The sequence below is a fragment of the Cyprinodon tularosa genome, unplaced genomic scaffold (assembly GCF_016077235.1).
Source record: "Cyprinodon tularosa strain WSP-4 unplaced genomic scaffold, ASM1607723v1 ctg318, whole genome shotgun sequence".
Lineage (NCBI taxonomy): Eukaryota > Metazoa > Chordata > Actinopteri > Cyprinodontiformes > Cyprinodontidae > Cyprinodon > Cyprinodon tularosa.
The window spans coordinates 1704365-1719146 of NW_024039028.1; the positions used below are offsets into that span (position 1 = coordinate 1704365).

General features: G+C 46.8%; 1 protein-coding gene across 4 annotated transcripts in view; it reads right to left on the minus strand.

Moving 5' to 3' along the window:
* Nucleotides 1–13906, minus strand: part of LOC119788493 (pro-neuregulin-1, membrane-bound isoform-like) — a 38763-nt gene extending 24857 nt beyond the window's left edge. For 2 of the 4 annotated variants that reach the window (XM_038292857.1, XM_038292854.1), the window contains exons 1-2: nt 13490–13906; nt 12470–13334 (exon numbers count right to left, since the gene is read on the minus strand). In XM_038292857.1, coding sequence (XP_038148785.1) covers nt 12470–13142 — 673 coding nt within the window. In that variant the 5' untranslated portion in view covers nt 13143–13334; nt 13490–13906. Of the gene's footprint in view, nt 1–12469; nt 13415–13489 lie in introns of all 4 variants that reach the window. The other 2 variants (XM_038292855.1, XM_038292856.1) reach the window with 2 other exon arrangements.
* Nucleotides 13907–14782: the final 876 nt, after the last annotated feature.

The window sequence follows — 14782 nt, forward strand, 5'->3', positions numbered from 1 at the left end:
GAGCAGTATGGAGGAATATTGACACGTTTTTTGTGGACTTTTATGGACCTTTCTGCCTCGGGCGCCATAGACCTCCATTATTTGAATGTCAGCAGACAGCAAGAAGCCTCCCAGATCTCCAGATGCATTTGAGATATCAAAAAAGTACTCCAGAGTGTTGTTCAGCATGGGGGTGAGTAGAAAATGAAGGCTAATCATGTTTTGGGTGTACTATTCCTTTAAGTTAAAAGTTCTCTTTTCTGTTGCTGTAGTTCTATAAAAGTACATTTCAAAATCATTTGAGGAGAGAATATTATACTTTAAGCTTCACTATATGGCCAACCTACTGATTTAGTGCGTAATAAAAAATAAAAAAAAGGTCCTGATGTTGAGAGGACCGTGGCAACCAGCAGAGCTCTGAGGCTAACCACAACCAGGGCTAATGTTAGCCCGTCTGTAGCGTCCAGGGCACATCACAGATACCCTCACCTGCAAATTATGAGGAGAGCCCACCCGCCCCCCCCATCCTCCCCACCTTCTCCAGAAGCACCATAGAGAGCGTTCTGAGCAGCTGTCTCACTGTGTGGTGTGGAGGCTTCAGCGCCTCAGACTGGAAGAAGGTGAGAACAGCAGAGAGGATCATGGGGGCTCCTCTTCCCTCCATTAAAGACATTTCATCCCAGCGCTGCGTGTCCCGAGCCCGTGACATCATCAATGACCCCTCACCCCCCAATCATGGACTGTTCTCCCTGCTGCCCTCTGGGAAGAGGCTTCACAGCATTCAATGCAGGACCAGCAGGTTCTGCAGCAGCTTCTTTTTTTTTTTTACTATTCCAAGGCTGCACTTTTAAAAAGATGAAATCTTCCAGTGAGCTGTTTCCAAACAACATTTATTTTTATTTTACACTTGTGTAAACAAAATGACAAATAAAATCTGTCTAAGTCTAAGAGCACAAACGTCTGGTGTAAATTCAGACCAATTTAGATTGATGGTTGGTTTTCTCTGCTCACGCTGCAGGTCTCTCTCTCTCTCTCTCTCTCTCTCTCTCTCTCTCTCTCTCTCTCTCTCTCTCTCTCTCTCTCTCTCTCTCTCTCCATCCTTCTTTGGCCTCTGAATCAGCAGAGGAAAGATGAGCCCTTCCTGGCTCCAGAAGCTCACACCAAACGCTCCTTTGTGTTCTACCTATTCCCTCTGTCCCTCATAGACGCTGTGTGGCTGCACAGCGCTCTCCGCCTTTCTAAACATGGTCACTCATCCTTCCTCTTAGAAACACTGTAAACATGTGGTCTAAATTAGATTAACCTTTTATTTTCAGACAGAATCAATCATGTCCAGCTCTTAGATAAGCTCATCTGAAAGACCAGCGCTGTCCTGGACAAACTTATCTTTGCAGAATAACAACTAAAATCTAAAATGTCTAATAAAAATCTAATATTTCTTTTATTTTCTCAATCTGTTTTATTATCTCTGTTTTTGTACAATTTAACGTATTCTATTTTTCAAAGCATTATGGGTTTATAACTGATGCAGAATTACTCCCAGTGCTTCCCAGTTTGCAGCGCGAGCCGGAGCCCAGAATAGATCAGTGAAAAAATGTCTCCTTGAAGCACATTTTTCATTTTTAACTTGTCCTCGGCAACGCTCCGAGCTCAGACGCTTCAGTCACAGGAAGCCTCACATTCCCCATGACATCAGGAAGAGTTCAAAGCTCTCTGTCCTTGTTCTCCATCTGGCTTCAGAGCAGAATGGGGTCTTTACTGAAAACAATCTTCACAACTCTCTAAATCAGTCCAAGATAAACACTGAGGTGTCAGCTGTGCAAAAACACATGGAAAGCATCCATATTAAAGATCCTGATAGTAAAAGCAGACTGTAGGTGTGTCTAACACCGGTGCAGACGAGCATGCAGACTTTATACTGAGGTGGCCTCAGACCAGTAACAGTCTGCTGTCGAACACATTTTTCCATTGTTAATATAGTTTATTTATATGTAAAAAAAAAATAAATAAATAAAAAAAAGGAAATCCCTTTATTGTCCCAAAATGGGGAAATTCCCTCCCTGCATTTAATCCCTTCCATTTGGTGAGTGGTGGGCTGCCATTGTTAAAGTCGTAGGGAAATTATATTTAAAAGTCAAATCATTCTGGTTTAAACATGTATATAAATGTTCTCTTTATCAGACCATATTGTCCCAAAATTTAGAAAATTTCTATAAAAAAAAAAAACATTTTTTTTGTTATCTTCTGCAGGCCAGTTAGTTCTTCGTCAGCCTGAACACCTAAATTCGGCCAATCATATATCAACGGTCATCTGTCAATCAAATGTTTTCGGTCATAGCAGCTTGATTCATGTGTCGCAGCTAATATACGCAACGGTTGAAACCAGAATCCTTTCCTTTCCCATTGAGTTGCGTCCCAGTGTTCACGGGGATGGACGTCTGTGTCTTCGGCAGGCGTAGAGCTAATAGAACTGGCAGCGTTGCGAGGCAAGGGCTCAAACATGTACGGCTGGAAGCCTTCTACACCAAACCAAGCTTCTGTCGCCCTGGCGTCCTCTTCCAGAACATCTTCATCCCCGCTTTCCTCCTCTATATAAAAAATGTATGATGGAGGAGACTCATCCACGACCTCCGACACTAAACTCTCCTCCTCTTGCATGTTTCCTCTGTCCATAGCGTTTCTTGACAGCGTCGTTTCTAAGGCACCAATTTAGTGCTACTTGGTCCCAATGGAATTTCCCATTGGGAACCTGCTAGCACTAAGTTGCTAACTGGTTAGCAAGATGCTTCCCACAAAGCGGCCACAACCAAACTTGCTTGCGAACCTTCCGCCACAACAATGCCGCCCCCTTGATAATCGACCAATCACATTCACTTTATTCACTCGTGTAAAGTCGGGCACCATTCGGGAGAATTCTGATATGCGACGGTTGGAACAGCTGCTTCCCTACGACTTTAAGGGTCTTGCTCAGGGACCCAGATTGGCAGGCTGTAGGATTTGACCTCAGAACCTCCGCAACCAAAATGCAATCCTCTAACCACTATGCCAAGTCTCCATATAACATCACAATGATTATATAATTTCAATTAAATTCTATTCAGTGTATTTCTATACCTCCAATTCACATCATGTCATCTCAGGTCACTTTCCAGTTCACCAGATTATCCAGTCAGATTGCAAAGTTTTCTATCTAAGGAAAACCAGCTGATTGCATCGACTCATTGACTCTTCAGCAATCCCTCACACTAAGCATGCTTGTAGCGACAGTGGAGAGGAAAAACTCCCTTTGAACAGGAAGAAACCTCCAGCAGAACCAGGCTCAGTGTGAGCGGCCATCTGCTGATCATATCATAGTAATTATATCAACCATTAAGTCATAATCTTTCTAACCTGTTTACTTACAGTTAAGCTGAACCAATCTTGTGAGATATTTTGCTTTAAAGCAGCCACATCCTTCAGGGCCTTTTAGAGAGATAGGATTTAATTCTACAGTCTTTCTATACATCTCTTGATGTTTCAGAAGCTTTTAACTCTGATCCATGAATATTCTAGACACAAAAGGCCCCTAAAGCAGTTTTAAATTGGGATAAATGTGCATCGTAATTAATACTACAATGCAAGTCATTTTCTTTTTAATTAAAAAAGTAGCAAAGCAAAGTTATTTTCCATAAGGAATGGTTTAAATATAAGCTTGTGTTGACTCTCCCTCTAATAAAAAGCAAAATGCTGCATCAGGATGACACAGCTTTAAAAGCAGCCTGTGTCCCATGTGGCTCGACTGCTGCTTCCAGATAGGAGCGAATGCAGCAAACAGTCGGTAGGAGGTGGTGGCATGAATGCAGCTGACTGGAAAAGCAGGCATCCAACTGGAAACAGGACTGATGCCAAACATGGCCGCCTTCATTCAGGTCAGGACGCCTGAATTTCGTTCAGTTACTCTTCCTGGTCGGCGCTGACGATGTTAATTACCCAGAAACAGAAAGAGCTGATTAATAATGTTATTATTATCATAACTGATACCTTAAAAGCATTTTTAATCAAACCTGAAACGTCCCTGAAGACTGAAGCTTTGGTGAGAATCAAACCTAGCAGCTACCATGAAGGGCCTCCTCCTTCAGATGGACTAACATTGTCTAATGAAGTAGAATCTGCATCTTTTAAGCATGATCTCTGATTCTAAAAGTACTTATTTCTATTTATCACTTTTCTGAGATAAATTGATGCTTTTTATGTTTTTTCCGTTTTTTGTTGTTGTTTTTTTTAAAGTCAAATGGAGGGCGACCCTGATATGTGGTTGGGCAGATGAGCTGATCATGCAGTGACACCTGATTAGCATTAGCATTCTACTATAACTGGTTGGCAAACAGTACAGAGGGAGAGCATGCATCTGCACCACTTACTGACTGGGAGGAGCAAAATTATCACCTGTAAACTAAAAACACATTTTTTTAAACTTGTAGGCTGTTGCCTCACAGCTAATTTCCTCTGGAAAAAATCTTCTTGTCAAACTGATGCAATATTTTCCCCCTAACTGAGTCATACAGGAACCATGTCTGCCATCATCTCTCTGGATGATCTAACACACTCACAGGAGGATAAATCAAAGAGGGAGGCTACCGCAGTAGAAACATCATGGTGGCGAGCCACAGGCAGACACAGCATCACTGGGCTGTTTTTTTCTGGCGGCGCAGAAAGGAGGGAGCATCAATTAGCCTCCAGCAGGCTCTGACCTTGAAATGGAGCACGGGCACAAAACAGGAAGTGTCTCCATATCAGAGCCCTGGGTTTCAGTCGGTGTCATGCATCATTTATTGATTTTTACTTATTCATAGGACTGGGTCTATTCATCTACACATTTTAGGGAGCTAGCACATTGCTTACAGTTGCGTAGGACCTTTTCAGCACCACATGTGCAGTGCAGACAGACTGAGGCTTGTGGTGGGTTTGGTCTTATGATCTTGCAGCATGTTGGGCTAAAAGTAATCATTCATCAGAGCTAAATCCAAGCAGTAGAACTGCTGATTTAGAAGGTTTGATACCAGAATGGATTTAGAGACATCCTGCAGGGTTAACATCATACTGAAGCCACTTCCACCTTACTAATTTCTTTTTTTACTGGGAATAAAGTCATAATATTATGAGAATAAAGTTGTATTTTATAGCCCCATTTTCACTTCCCTCCTAAAACTGATCCGTGCCAAGCTTGGATCAGTTAACCATGCTGAGCTCGGTTCTTTACGACCATTTACTCACCACGCTAACACGGTTCCTCGACTCCTAGTGGAGAGCTACGGTACTACTGCTCTCTAGAGCAGAGGTCTTCAACAGGGGATCTGCGACCCCTACGGGGACCGCAGAGGTACTGCATGGGGGTCGTGAAAGTTTTGGGTGAAATTACTTTAGTTACATTACTCCGTCTGTAGCAGTGACTATAGAACCAGTTTGATGTAACACAATTTCATACAATATATATAATTAGGGGGTCCCCGCTCCATCTTGCCATCAGTTTGGGGGTCCTTGGCCTGGAAAACGTTGAAGACCCCTGCTCTCTAGAGGGAAACAAGCAAACCCACATGGCAGTGCCTGTAACATTCAGGAAGTTTGCGGAGAGTCAGGCAAAGAAGGAAGCCTAGTCTAATCAACCAAAATTTTCGCGACCCCCATGTAGTATCTCCCTGGACCCCCTAGGGATTGCAGACCCCCTGTTGAAGACCTTCGGTCTAGGGATGGCTGTCATTTCCAATTAGAATCAAGCTTCTAGGTGAAAAGAAAATACCTCTAAATCTTAATCTGTGCGGGCAGCTGGGCTCAGCTGAAAATGGCAGTGATAAATTGACAGCATATAACTTAACTTAGTTGGGCTGCTCAGTGGAGCAGTAGGTAGTATTGCTGCCTTGTAGCCCAGAAGGTTCCGGGTTTGATTCCCTGGCCGGGATCCTCAGGCAGCAGTGTGTCGCAGTTAGCTTGTTGCAGGTGTGACACAGATATTTTAGATTTTTTCCCAATGTTGAAGCGTGGTCTGCCCTATGTTATTCCACGCCAGAACGTAAGAGAGACAATCAGGAACTAGCTAGGATTGTGAGTGTCCATGTGACAGTTTGATGAGCTTGATCGCCTTCTACAACCCCTAAACCAATGCCGGATGACTCACAGTTTACCAGTGAGTGTTCCCTAAAGACTTGCCGTGGCGCTGCGCGTTTTGGCTTCGGATGCAAACCAACAGGCCTTCGATCAGAGCTACAAACTAGCGTCCTGCACGGTGTCTGGGATAGTGTCTGAGGTGTGCCAGGCGTTGCAGACGGCACTACAGCCAGAGTTTCTGCCATTAGGGACCAAACAGGAAATACCCATAGTGTAGAGCGGATGTAGATTTGACCAATCAGAGGCCTCTTTTCTCTCCTCTCTGGGACGCTATCTGCAGCACTGTCTGTGGTCACCTACAATTTTGAGGAGGTGCACCAGAGTGTCTGGGGAAGGGGCGGGGCATATCTGCGTTAACTGCGACACAAATGCAGATGACCTGGTTTCTGAGCATAAACCAGGCTTTAGGCAACAGCACCTCTCGCTGGATGGATGGATGGATGGATGGATGGATGGATGGATGGATGGATGGATGGATGGATGGATGGATGGATGGATAATGGATTGATGGATGGATGGATGGATGGATGGATGGATGGATGGATGGATAATGGATTGATGGATGGATGGATGGATGGATGGATAATGGATGGATAATGGATGGATGGATGGATGGATGGATGGATGGATGGATGGATGGATGGATAATGGATGGATAATGGATTGATGGATGGATGGATGGATGGATGGATGACGGATTGATGGATGGATGGATGGATAATGGATGGATGGATGGATGGATGGATGGATGGATGGATGGATGGATGGATGGATGGATGGATGGATAATGGATGGATAATGGATGGATGGATGGATGGATGGATGGATGGATGGATGGATGGATGGATGGATAATGGATGGATAATGGATGGATGGATGGATGGATGGATGGATGGATGGATAATGGATGGATGGATGGATGGATGGATGGATGACGGATTGATGGATGGATGGATGGATAATGGATGGATAATGGATTGATGGATGGATGGATGGATGGATGGATGGATGGATGGATGGATAATGGATGGATAATGGATGGATGGATGGATGGATGGATGGATGACGGATTGATGGATGGATGGATGGATAATGGATGGATGGATAATGGATTGATGGATGGATGGATGGATAATGGATGGATAATGGATGGATGGATGGATGGATAATGGATGGATAATGGATGGATGGATGGATGGATGGATAATGGATGGATGGATGGATGGATGGATGGATGACGGATTGATGGATGGATGGATGGATAATGGATGGATAATGGATTGATGGATGGATGGATGGATGGATGGATGGATGGATGGATGGATGGATAATGGATGGATAATGGATGGATGGATGGATGGATGGATAATGGATGGATGGATGGATAATGGATGGATGGATGGATAATGGATTGATGGATGGATGGATGGATGGATGGATAATGGATGGATAATGGATGGATGGATGGATGGATGGATAATGGATGGATAATGGATGGATGGATGGATGGATGGATGGATAATGGATGGATGGATGGATGGATGGATGGATGGATGGATGGATGGATGGATGGATGGATGACGGATTGATGGATGGATGGATGGATAATGGATGGATAATGGATTGATGGATGGATGGATGGATGGATGGATGGATGGATGACGGATTGATGGATGGATGGATGGATGGATGGATGGATAGTGGATGGATGGATGGATGGATGGATGGATGGATAATGGATTGATGGATGGATGGATGGATAATGGATGGATAATGGATTGATGGATGGATGGATGGATGGATGGATGGATGGATGACGGATTGATGGATGGATGGATGGATAATGGATGGATGGATGGATGGATGGATGGATGGATAATGGATGGATAATGGATGGATGGATGGATGGATGGATGGATGGATGGATGGATAATGGATGGATAATGGATGGATGGATGGATGGATGGATAATGGATGGATGGATGGATGGATGGATGGATGGATGACGGATTGATGGATGGATGGATGGATAATGGATGGATAATGGATTGATGGATGGATGGATGGATGGATGGATGGATAATGGATGGATAATGGATGGATGGATGGATGGATAATGGATGGATGGATGGATAATGGATGGATGGATAATGGATTGATGGATGGATGGATGGATAATGGATGGATAATGGATGGATGGATGGATGGATGGATAATGGATGGATAATGGATGGATGGATGGATGGATAATGGATGGATGGATGGATGGATGGATGGATGGATGGATGGATGACGGATTGATGGATGGATGGATAATGGATGGATAATGGATTGATGGATGGATGGATGGATGGATGGATGGATGGATGGATGGATGGATGGATGACGGATTGATGGATGGATGGATGGATGGATGGATGGATAATGGATGGATAATGGATGGATGGATGGATGGATGGATGGATGGATGGATGGATGGATAATGGATGGATAATGGATGGATGGATGGATGGATGGATGGATGGATGGATGGATGGATGGATAATGGATTGATGGATGGATGGATGGATGGATGGATAATGGATTGATGGATGGATGGATGGATGGATGGATGGATAATGGATTGATGGATGGATGGATGGATGGATGGATGGATAATGGATTGATGGATGGATGGATGGATGGATAATGGATTGATGGATGGATGGATGGATGGATGGATGGATGGATAATGGATGGATGATGGATGGATGGATGGATGGATGGATGGATGGATGGATGACGGATTGATGGATGGATTGATGGATGGATGGATGGATAATGGATTGATGGATGGATGGATGGATGGATGGATGGATGGATGGATAATGGATGGATGGATGGATGGATGGATGGATAATGGATTGATGGATGGATGGATGGATAATGGATGGATAATGGATTGATGGATGGATGGATGGATGGATGGATGGATGGATGGATGACGGATTGATGGATGGATGGATGACGGATTGATGGATGGATGGATGGATGGATAATGGATGGATGGATGGATGGATGGATGGATAATGGATGGATAATGGATGGATGGATGGATGGATGGATGGATGGATAATGGATGGATGGATGGATGGATGGATAATGGATGGATGGATGGATGGATGGATGGATGGATGGATGGATGACGGATTGATGGATGGATGGATGGATAATGGATGGATAATGGATTGATGGATGGATGGATGGATAATGGATGGATAATGGATGGATGGATGGATGGATGGATGGATGGATAATGGATGGATGGATGGATAATGGATGGATGGATGGATAATGGATTGATGGATGGATGGATAATGGATGGATAATGGATGGATGGATGGATGGATGGATGGATAATGGATGGATAATGGATGGATGGATGGATGGATGGATAATGGATGGATGGATGGATGGATGGATGGATGGATGGATGGATGACGGATTGATGGATGGATGGATGGATAATGGATGGATGGATGGATGGATGGATAATGGATTGATGGATGGATGGATGGATGGATGGATGGATGGATGGATGGATGATGGATGGATGGATGGATGGATGGATAATGGATGGATGGATGGATGGATGGATAATGGATGGATAATGGATGGATGGATGGATGGATGGATAATGGATGGATGGATGGATGGATGGATGGATGGATGACGGATTGATGGATGGATGGATGGATAATGGATGGATGGATGGATGGATGGATAATGGATTGATGGATGGATGGATGGATGGATGGATGGATGGATGGATGGATAATGGATGGATGGATGGATGGATGGATAATGGATGGATGGATGGATGGATGGATAACCCAGCTTAGACATGGAAGTGTTGAAACCAACAGTTTGCTGGATTTCATTATTATTTTATTCAGTTATCAACTTAAATACCAAAGAAACAACCTAACAAGCAATGTCTCTCTTTTGCAATGACCACCAATGATGCTGTACTGTCCCGGGTCGCACCGTGTGAGAAAGATGCTAGCATAAAAGATGCTTGTTTTCCGCTTTTACTTAAAATCCAAGAGGCAGCCATCTTGGACTCTAAAGTCTGGGATGATGAGCCTCTGACCTTCCAGCTAGTTTAAAGCAGCCAGTAATGGTCCAGCTGCTCTTGCTGAATTCGTTGGAGTCTTCAACACACATTAGTTTACAGAAGTGGATCTAATCCATGTTGGGATTAAGAGATTAAGAGTGTTTGTCTTCTTCCTCCACGCCTATCTGTGTAGCAACAGTTGGGAGGCCGGCCAGGGGCCCGCATTTTGCTCCCTACATGTCCCAGCATGCTTTGGTTCAGAGAAAATACAGCTGAGAGACAAGCAACAAAACAAGTTGCTGTCTTTGAGGGTCCGATCCAGACCTGAGGGCCCGATCCAGACCTGAGGGCCCGAGCCAGACCTGAGGGCCCGAGCCAGACCTGAGGGCCCGACCTAGACCTGAGGGTCCAATCTAGACCTGAGGGCCCGGTCTAGACCTGAGGGCCCGATCCAGACCTGAGGGCCCGAGCCAGACCTGAGGGCCCGATCCAGACCTGAGGGCCCGATCCAGACCTGAGGGCCCGAGCCAGACCTGAGGGCCCGACCTAGACCTGAGGGTCCAATCTAGACCTGAGGGCCCGGTCTAGACCTGAGGGCCCGATCCAGACCTGAGGGCCCGAGCCAGACCTGAGGGCCCAATCCAGACCTGAGGGCCCGATCCAGACCTGAGGGCCCGAGCCAGACCTGAGGGCCCAATCCAGACCTGAGGGCCCGATCCAGACGTGAGGGCCCGAGCCAGACCTGAGGGCCCGAGCCAGACCTGAGGGCCCGAGCCAGACCTGAGGGCCCGACCTAGACCTGAGGGTCCAATCTAGACCTGAGGGCCCGGTCTAGACCTGAGGGCCCGATCCAGACCTGAGGGCCCGAGCCAGACCTGAGGGCCCGATCCAGACCTGAGGGCCCGAGCCAGACCTGAGGGCCCGATCCAGACGTGAGGGCCCGAGCCAGACCTGAGGGCCCGACCTAGACCTGAGGGTCCGGTCTAGACCTGAGGGCCCGGTCTAGACCTGAGAGCTCGATCCAGACCTGAGGGCTCAATCTAGACCTGACGGGCCTGAACTTGAGCTGAGGGCTTGATCAAGACCTGAGGGCCTGATCCAGACCTAAGGGCCCAATCCAGACCTGAGGGTTTGATCCAGACCTGAGGATCCGACCTTGGGCTAAAGGACTAAATCCAGACCAGAGGGCCTGATCTAGACCTGAGGGCCCGATCTAGACCTTAGAGGCCCGATCCAGACCTGAGGGCCTGATGTAGACCTTAGGGGCCTGATCCAGACCTGAGGACCCGACCTTGGGCTAAAGGGCTAAATCCAGACCAGAGGGCCTGAACTTGGGCTGAGGGCCCAATCCAGAACTGAGGGCTCAATCTAGACCTGAGCACCTGAACTTGGACTGAGGGCTTGATCCATACCTGAGGGCCGGACCTTGGGCTGAGGGCTTGATCTAGACCTGAGGGCTTGATCCAGACCTGAGGGCCTGATCCAGACCTGAGGGCCAGACCTTGGGCTGAGGATTTGATCCAGACCTGAGGGTTTGATCCAGACCTAAGGGACCGGACTTGGGCTGAGGGCTCAAACCAGACCTGAGGGTTCGATCCAGACCTGAGGGCCCAATCTGGACCTGAGGATTCGATCCAGACCTGAGGGCCCAAACCAGACCTGAGGGTTCGATCCAGACCTGAGGGCCCAATCCGGACCTGAGGATTCGATCCAGACCTGAGGGCCCAAACCAGACCTGAGGGTTCGATCCAGACCTGAGGGCCCAATCTGGACCTGAGGATTCGATCCAGACCTGAGGGCCCAAACCAGACCTGAGGGTTCGATCCAGACCTGAGGGCCCAATCCGGACCTGAGGATTCGATCCAGACCTGAGGGCCCAAACCAGACCTGAGGGTTCAATCCAGACCTGAGGGCCCAATCCAGACCTGAGGGTTTCATCCAGTTCTGAGGACCTAACCTTGGGCTAAAGGGCTAAATCCAGTCCAAAGGGCCTGAACTTGGGCTGAGGGCCAGATCTAGACCTGAGGGCCCTTTCTGTAGACTGATCTCCTCCATTATCATTAACTTGATTGGGGCAGAAACAGAAAATGTGTTGTTCTGAGGAGGAAACATAATGACTGAAGAACTTTTAAATAATTCAGTGTAATTCAGAGCTTCTTTGGGTAACTCTGAATCCTAAACCACCATTTTTAAAGACAGCAGGTAGAAAAGGGAGAGGAAGAGAATGTAATGAAGAGGATGCTGGGTACTCACAGATAGTGTGTATGAGTTTGTTGAAGTCCTGTGTGGTTTGTGGGTTGGAGCTCGGCTTTGGAACCGTAGAATGTCCTTCGTATTTCAGGCTCACAGTAGGATATGTCACTTTAGGAGACTGAGGCACAAATGGCCTTGCTGTAGATCTGTCTTTCTCGTAGACCTCCGGATATCCTGGTGTGATGGCAATGGTGGTTGTCAGGGAGACAGTGGAGGGAGCGGAGTGAGGAATTGAGACAGTGATTCCTAGCGCGGGGTTTACCAATATAGTGATGGGGTCCTGTCCGATGGGTTTAGGGTCTAATTGAGTTAGCGGTTCGTACTCAAAGATCTTATCCACAAAGACCCATTTGAGTCCAGCTGTGCAAAGAGCTAGGCTGAGCAGACAGGCCAAGATGGGCAGGATGCAGATCTTCTCGGAGTGCAGGCACCGGTTGATCTGCTCCATCTCTATGCACACGCAGCAGGTCGCAGGCAGAGCCACCATCTCCAAAGCGCCCTCCTGCTCCCCGTCGTCACGGCCTTCCTCTGTAATTCCCTTTACACCCTCATCCGCACTCTCGCCAGCTGCCTCCGTCTCCTCTGGTTTCTCCTCTGGGACTGGTCCTGTATCAGGAGGAGGGCCAGTGGGGGAGGCTGTTTCAGGAGAGTAGTCCTCCATTCCCTCAGTCATCCCTGATGAACTGTTGGATGAGGTGTCCCTGAATGCTTCTACCAATAAAACAGGGCATCACACGACCGTGGTCTGCCTCTGGAGTCAGGGATCGGTTCTCCAACATCAGAGGACAGATTTCAGAGGACGGCAGAGCGAAATGCCCTTCAGAGTCTGAAAGCCTGACAGCTTTCCACGAGGCAGGTGGCCGACCTGCATCCAAGGAAAAGCAGCTTTTTACTCAAGGGTTGAACAACATATAGAATCACGGAGTTGTACAGAAGTCCATAAATCTGCAGGGAAAAATATGCACGAATGTTCTGCCTGGTTGAGTCGTGAGCAGCAACTGAAAAGTAGCTGTGACTCACCTGAAGACTTTGTCAGGGGAAGGAGAAGGGGCGGTGTCGATGTGATGGGCCGGCTGCAGAAACTGTATCATCAAGGACAGGCTGGCCAGGCACTGCAGTGGCAGGACGGACATGCTGTCTTCTATAAAGTCCTCCAAGCTGCTGAAAGGCTGAATCATCTGGGAGCGGCAGGTGTCCTTCCTCTCAGAGCAGCCAGAGAAACAGATGAGTAAGGGAAAAAAAGAGAAAGAAAGAGAATCCTAGAGAGAGGGCGGGGGGCTGCAGTAGCACAGTGGGTCAGAGGAGGCTGGATACTCCCCTTCTTTCCTCTCTCACTCCTCCTCTCTCTGCCTTTTCTCTCCAACTAGAGTGCACAGCAGCCGCCGGCCTCCTCCCTCTCCGCTTCACTTCCTCTGTCTTTGCAGGCTTCTCCCAATCCAAGCACAAAGCATCCAGCTAAGCAAGTTCCTACATGATCCAATTAGAGTGCAAGTCAGCGAATCACAGAGAGCCAACCTGCTGTAGCCGCCCCTTCCAGCACCACTCCCCATTGATTACAGGGAAAGGGGGGGCAGAGAAGCAGACATATGATACGCATGGAAAACGAAATGGCTTAGAAAAGTCTATGCAATTCCCCTAAACCTCATTCATAAAGGAATTCCAGCTAAATATTTAGAAATGAGGAATATTTATTTTATACCATGCATAGAGAAAGTAGCCTTCAAGGTATTATTATTATTTTTTTAAGTTATTTAATATTCCCACAGCAGCTCGACTTTCTGGGACTCTGATTGATTGTAGGATCTATTTACCAAAGTCTGAGATGGAAATCAAATGTTGGTATCAGAAAAGATAATAAACTTTATGAATGCTCATCAACAAACACTTTTAAAATCTTTGTCTCATTAACCACAGAAAGAAGGTTTGATAAAAAGGCTTCAGGAAACGTTTCCCACATGCTTCCTGTCGTCTGAAAAATAAGAGGCAAGTGTGAAATAAAGCCACCAGATCCTCGTTAAAGCAATTAGCCCCGAACCCCATCCCCCACCAGGACTGCCGTCTTATAAATAAGATCGGCGGGGGGGGGGGGGTTAAACAGGATGAGGATGGCCTAAAAGGTCAGTTTATCACCATTCAGAGCTCTGGCACTCCTGTGACCCTATCCCATCCGCAGACAGAATTAATATCAGTAATGGTATCTGTGGGGGAGCACTTCCTGTCAGGCTCCTGAATTAGTGACCTGACTATTGATTAACTTCTCAGGATACATAATCTGACACAGGAAGTGCAGAATAATAAATATCTGTGGGGTTT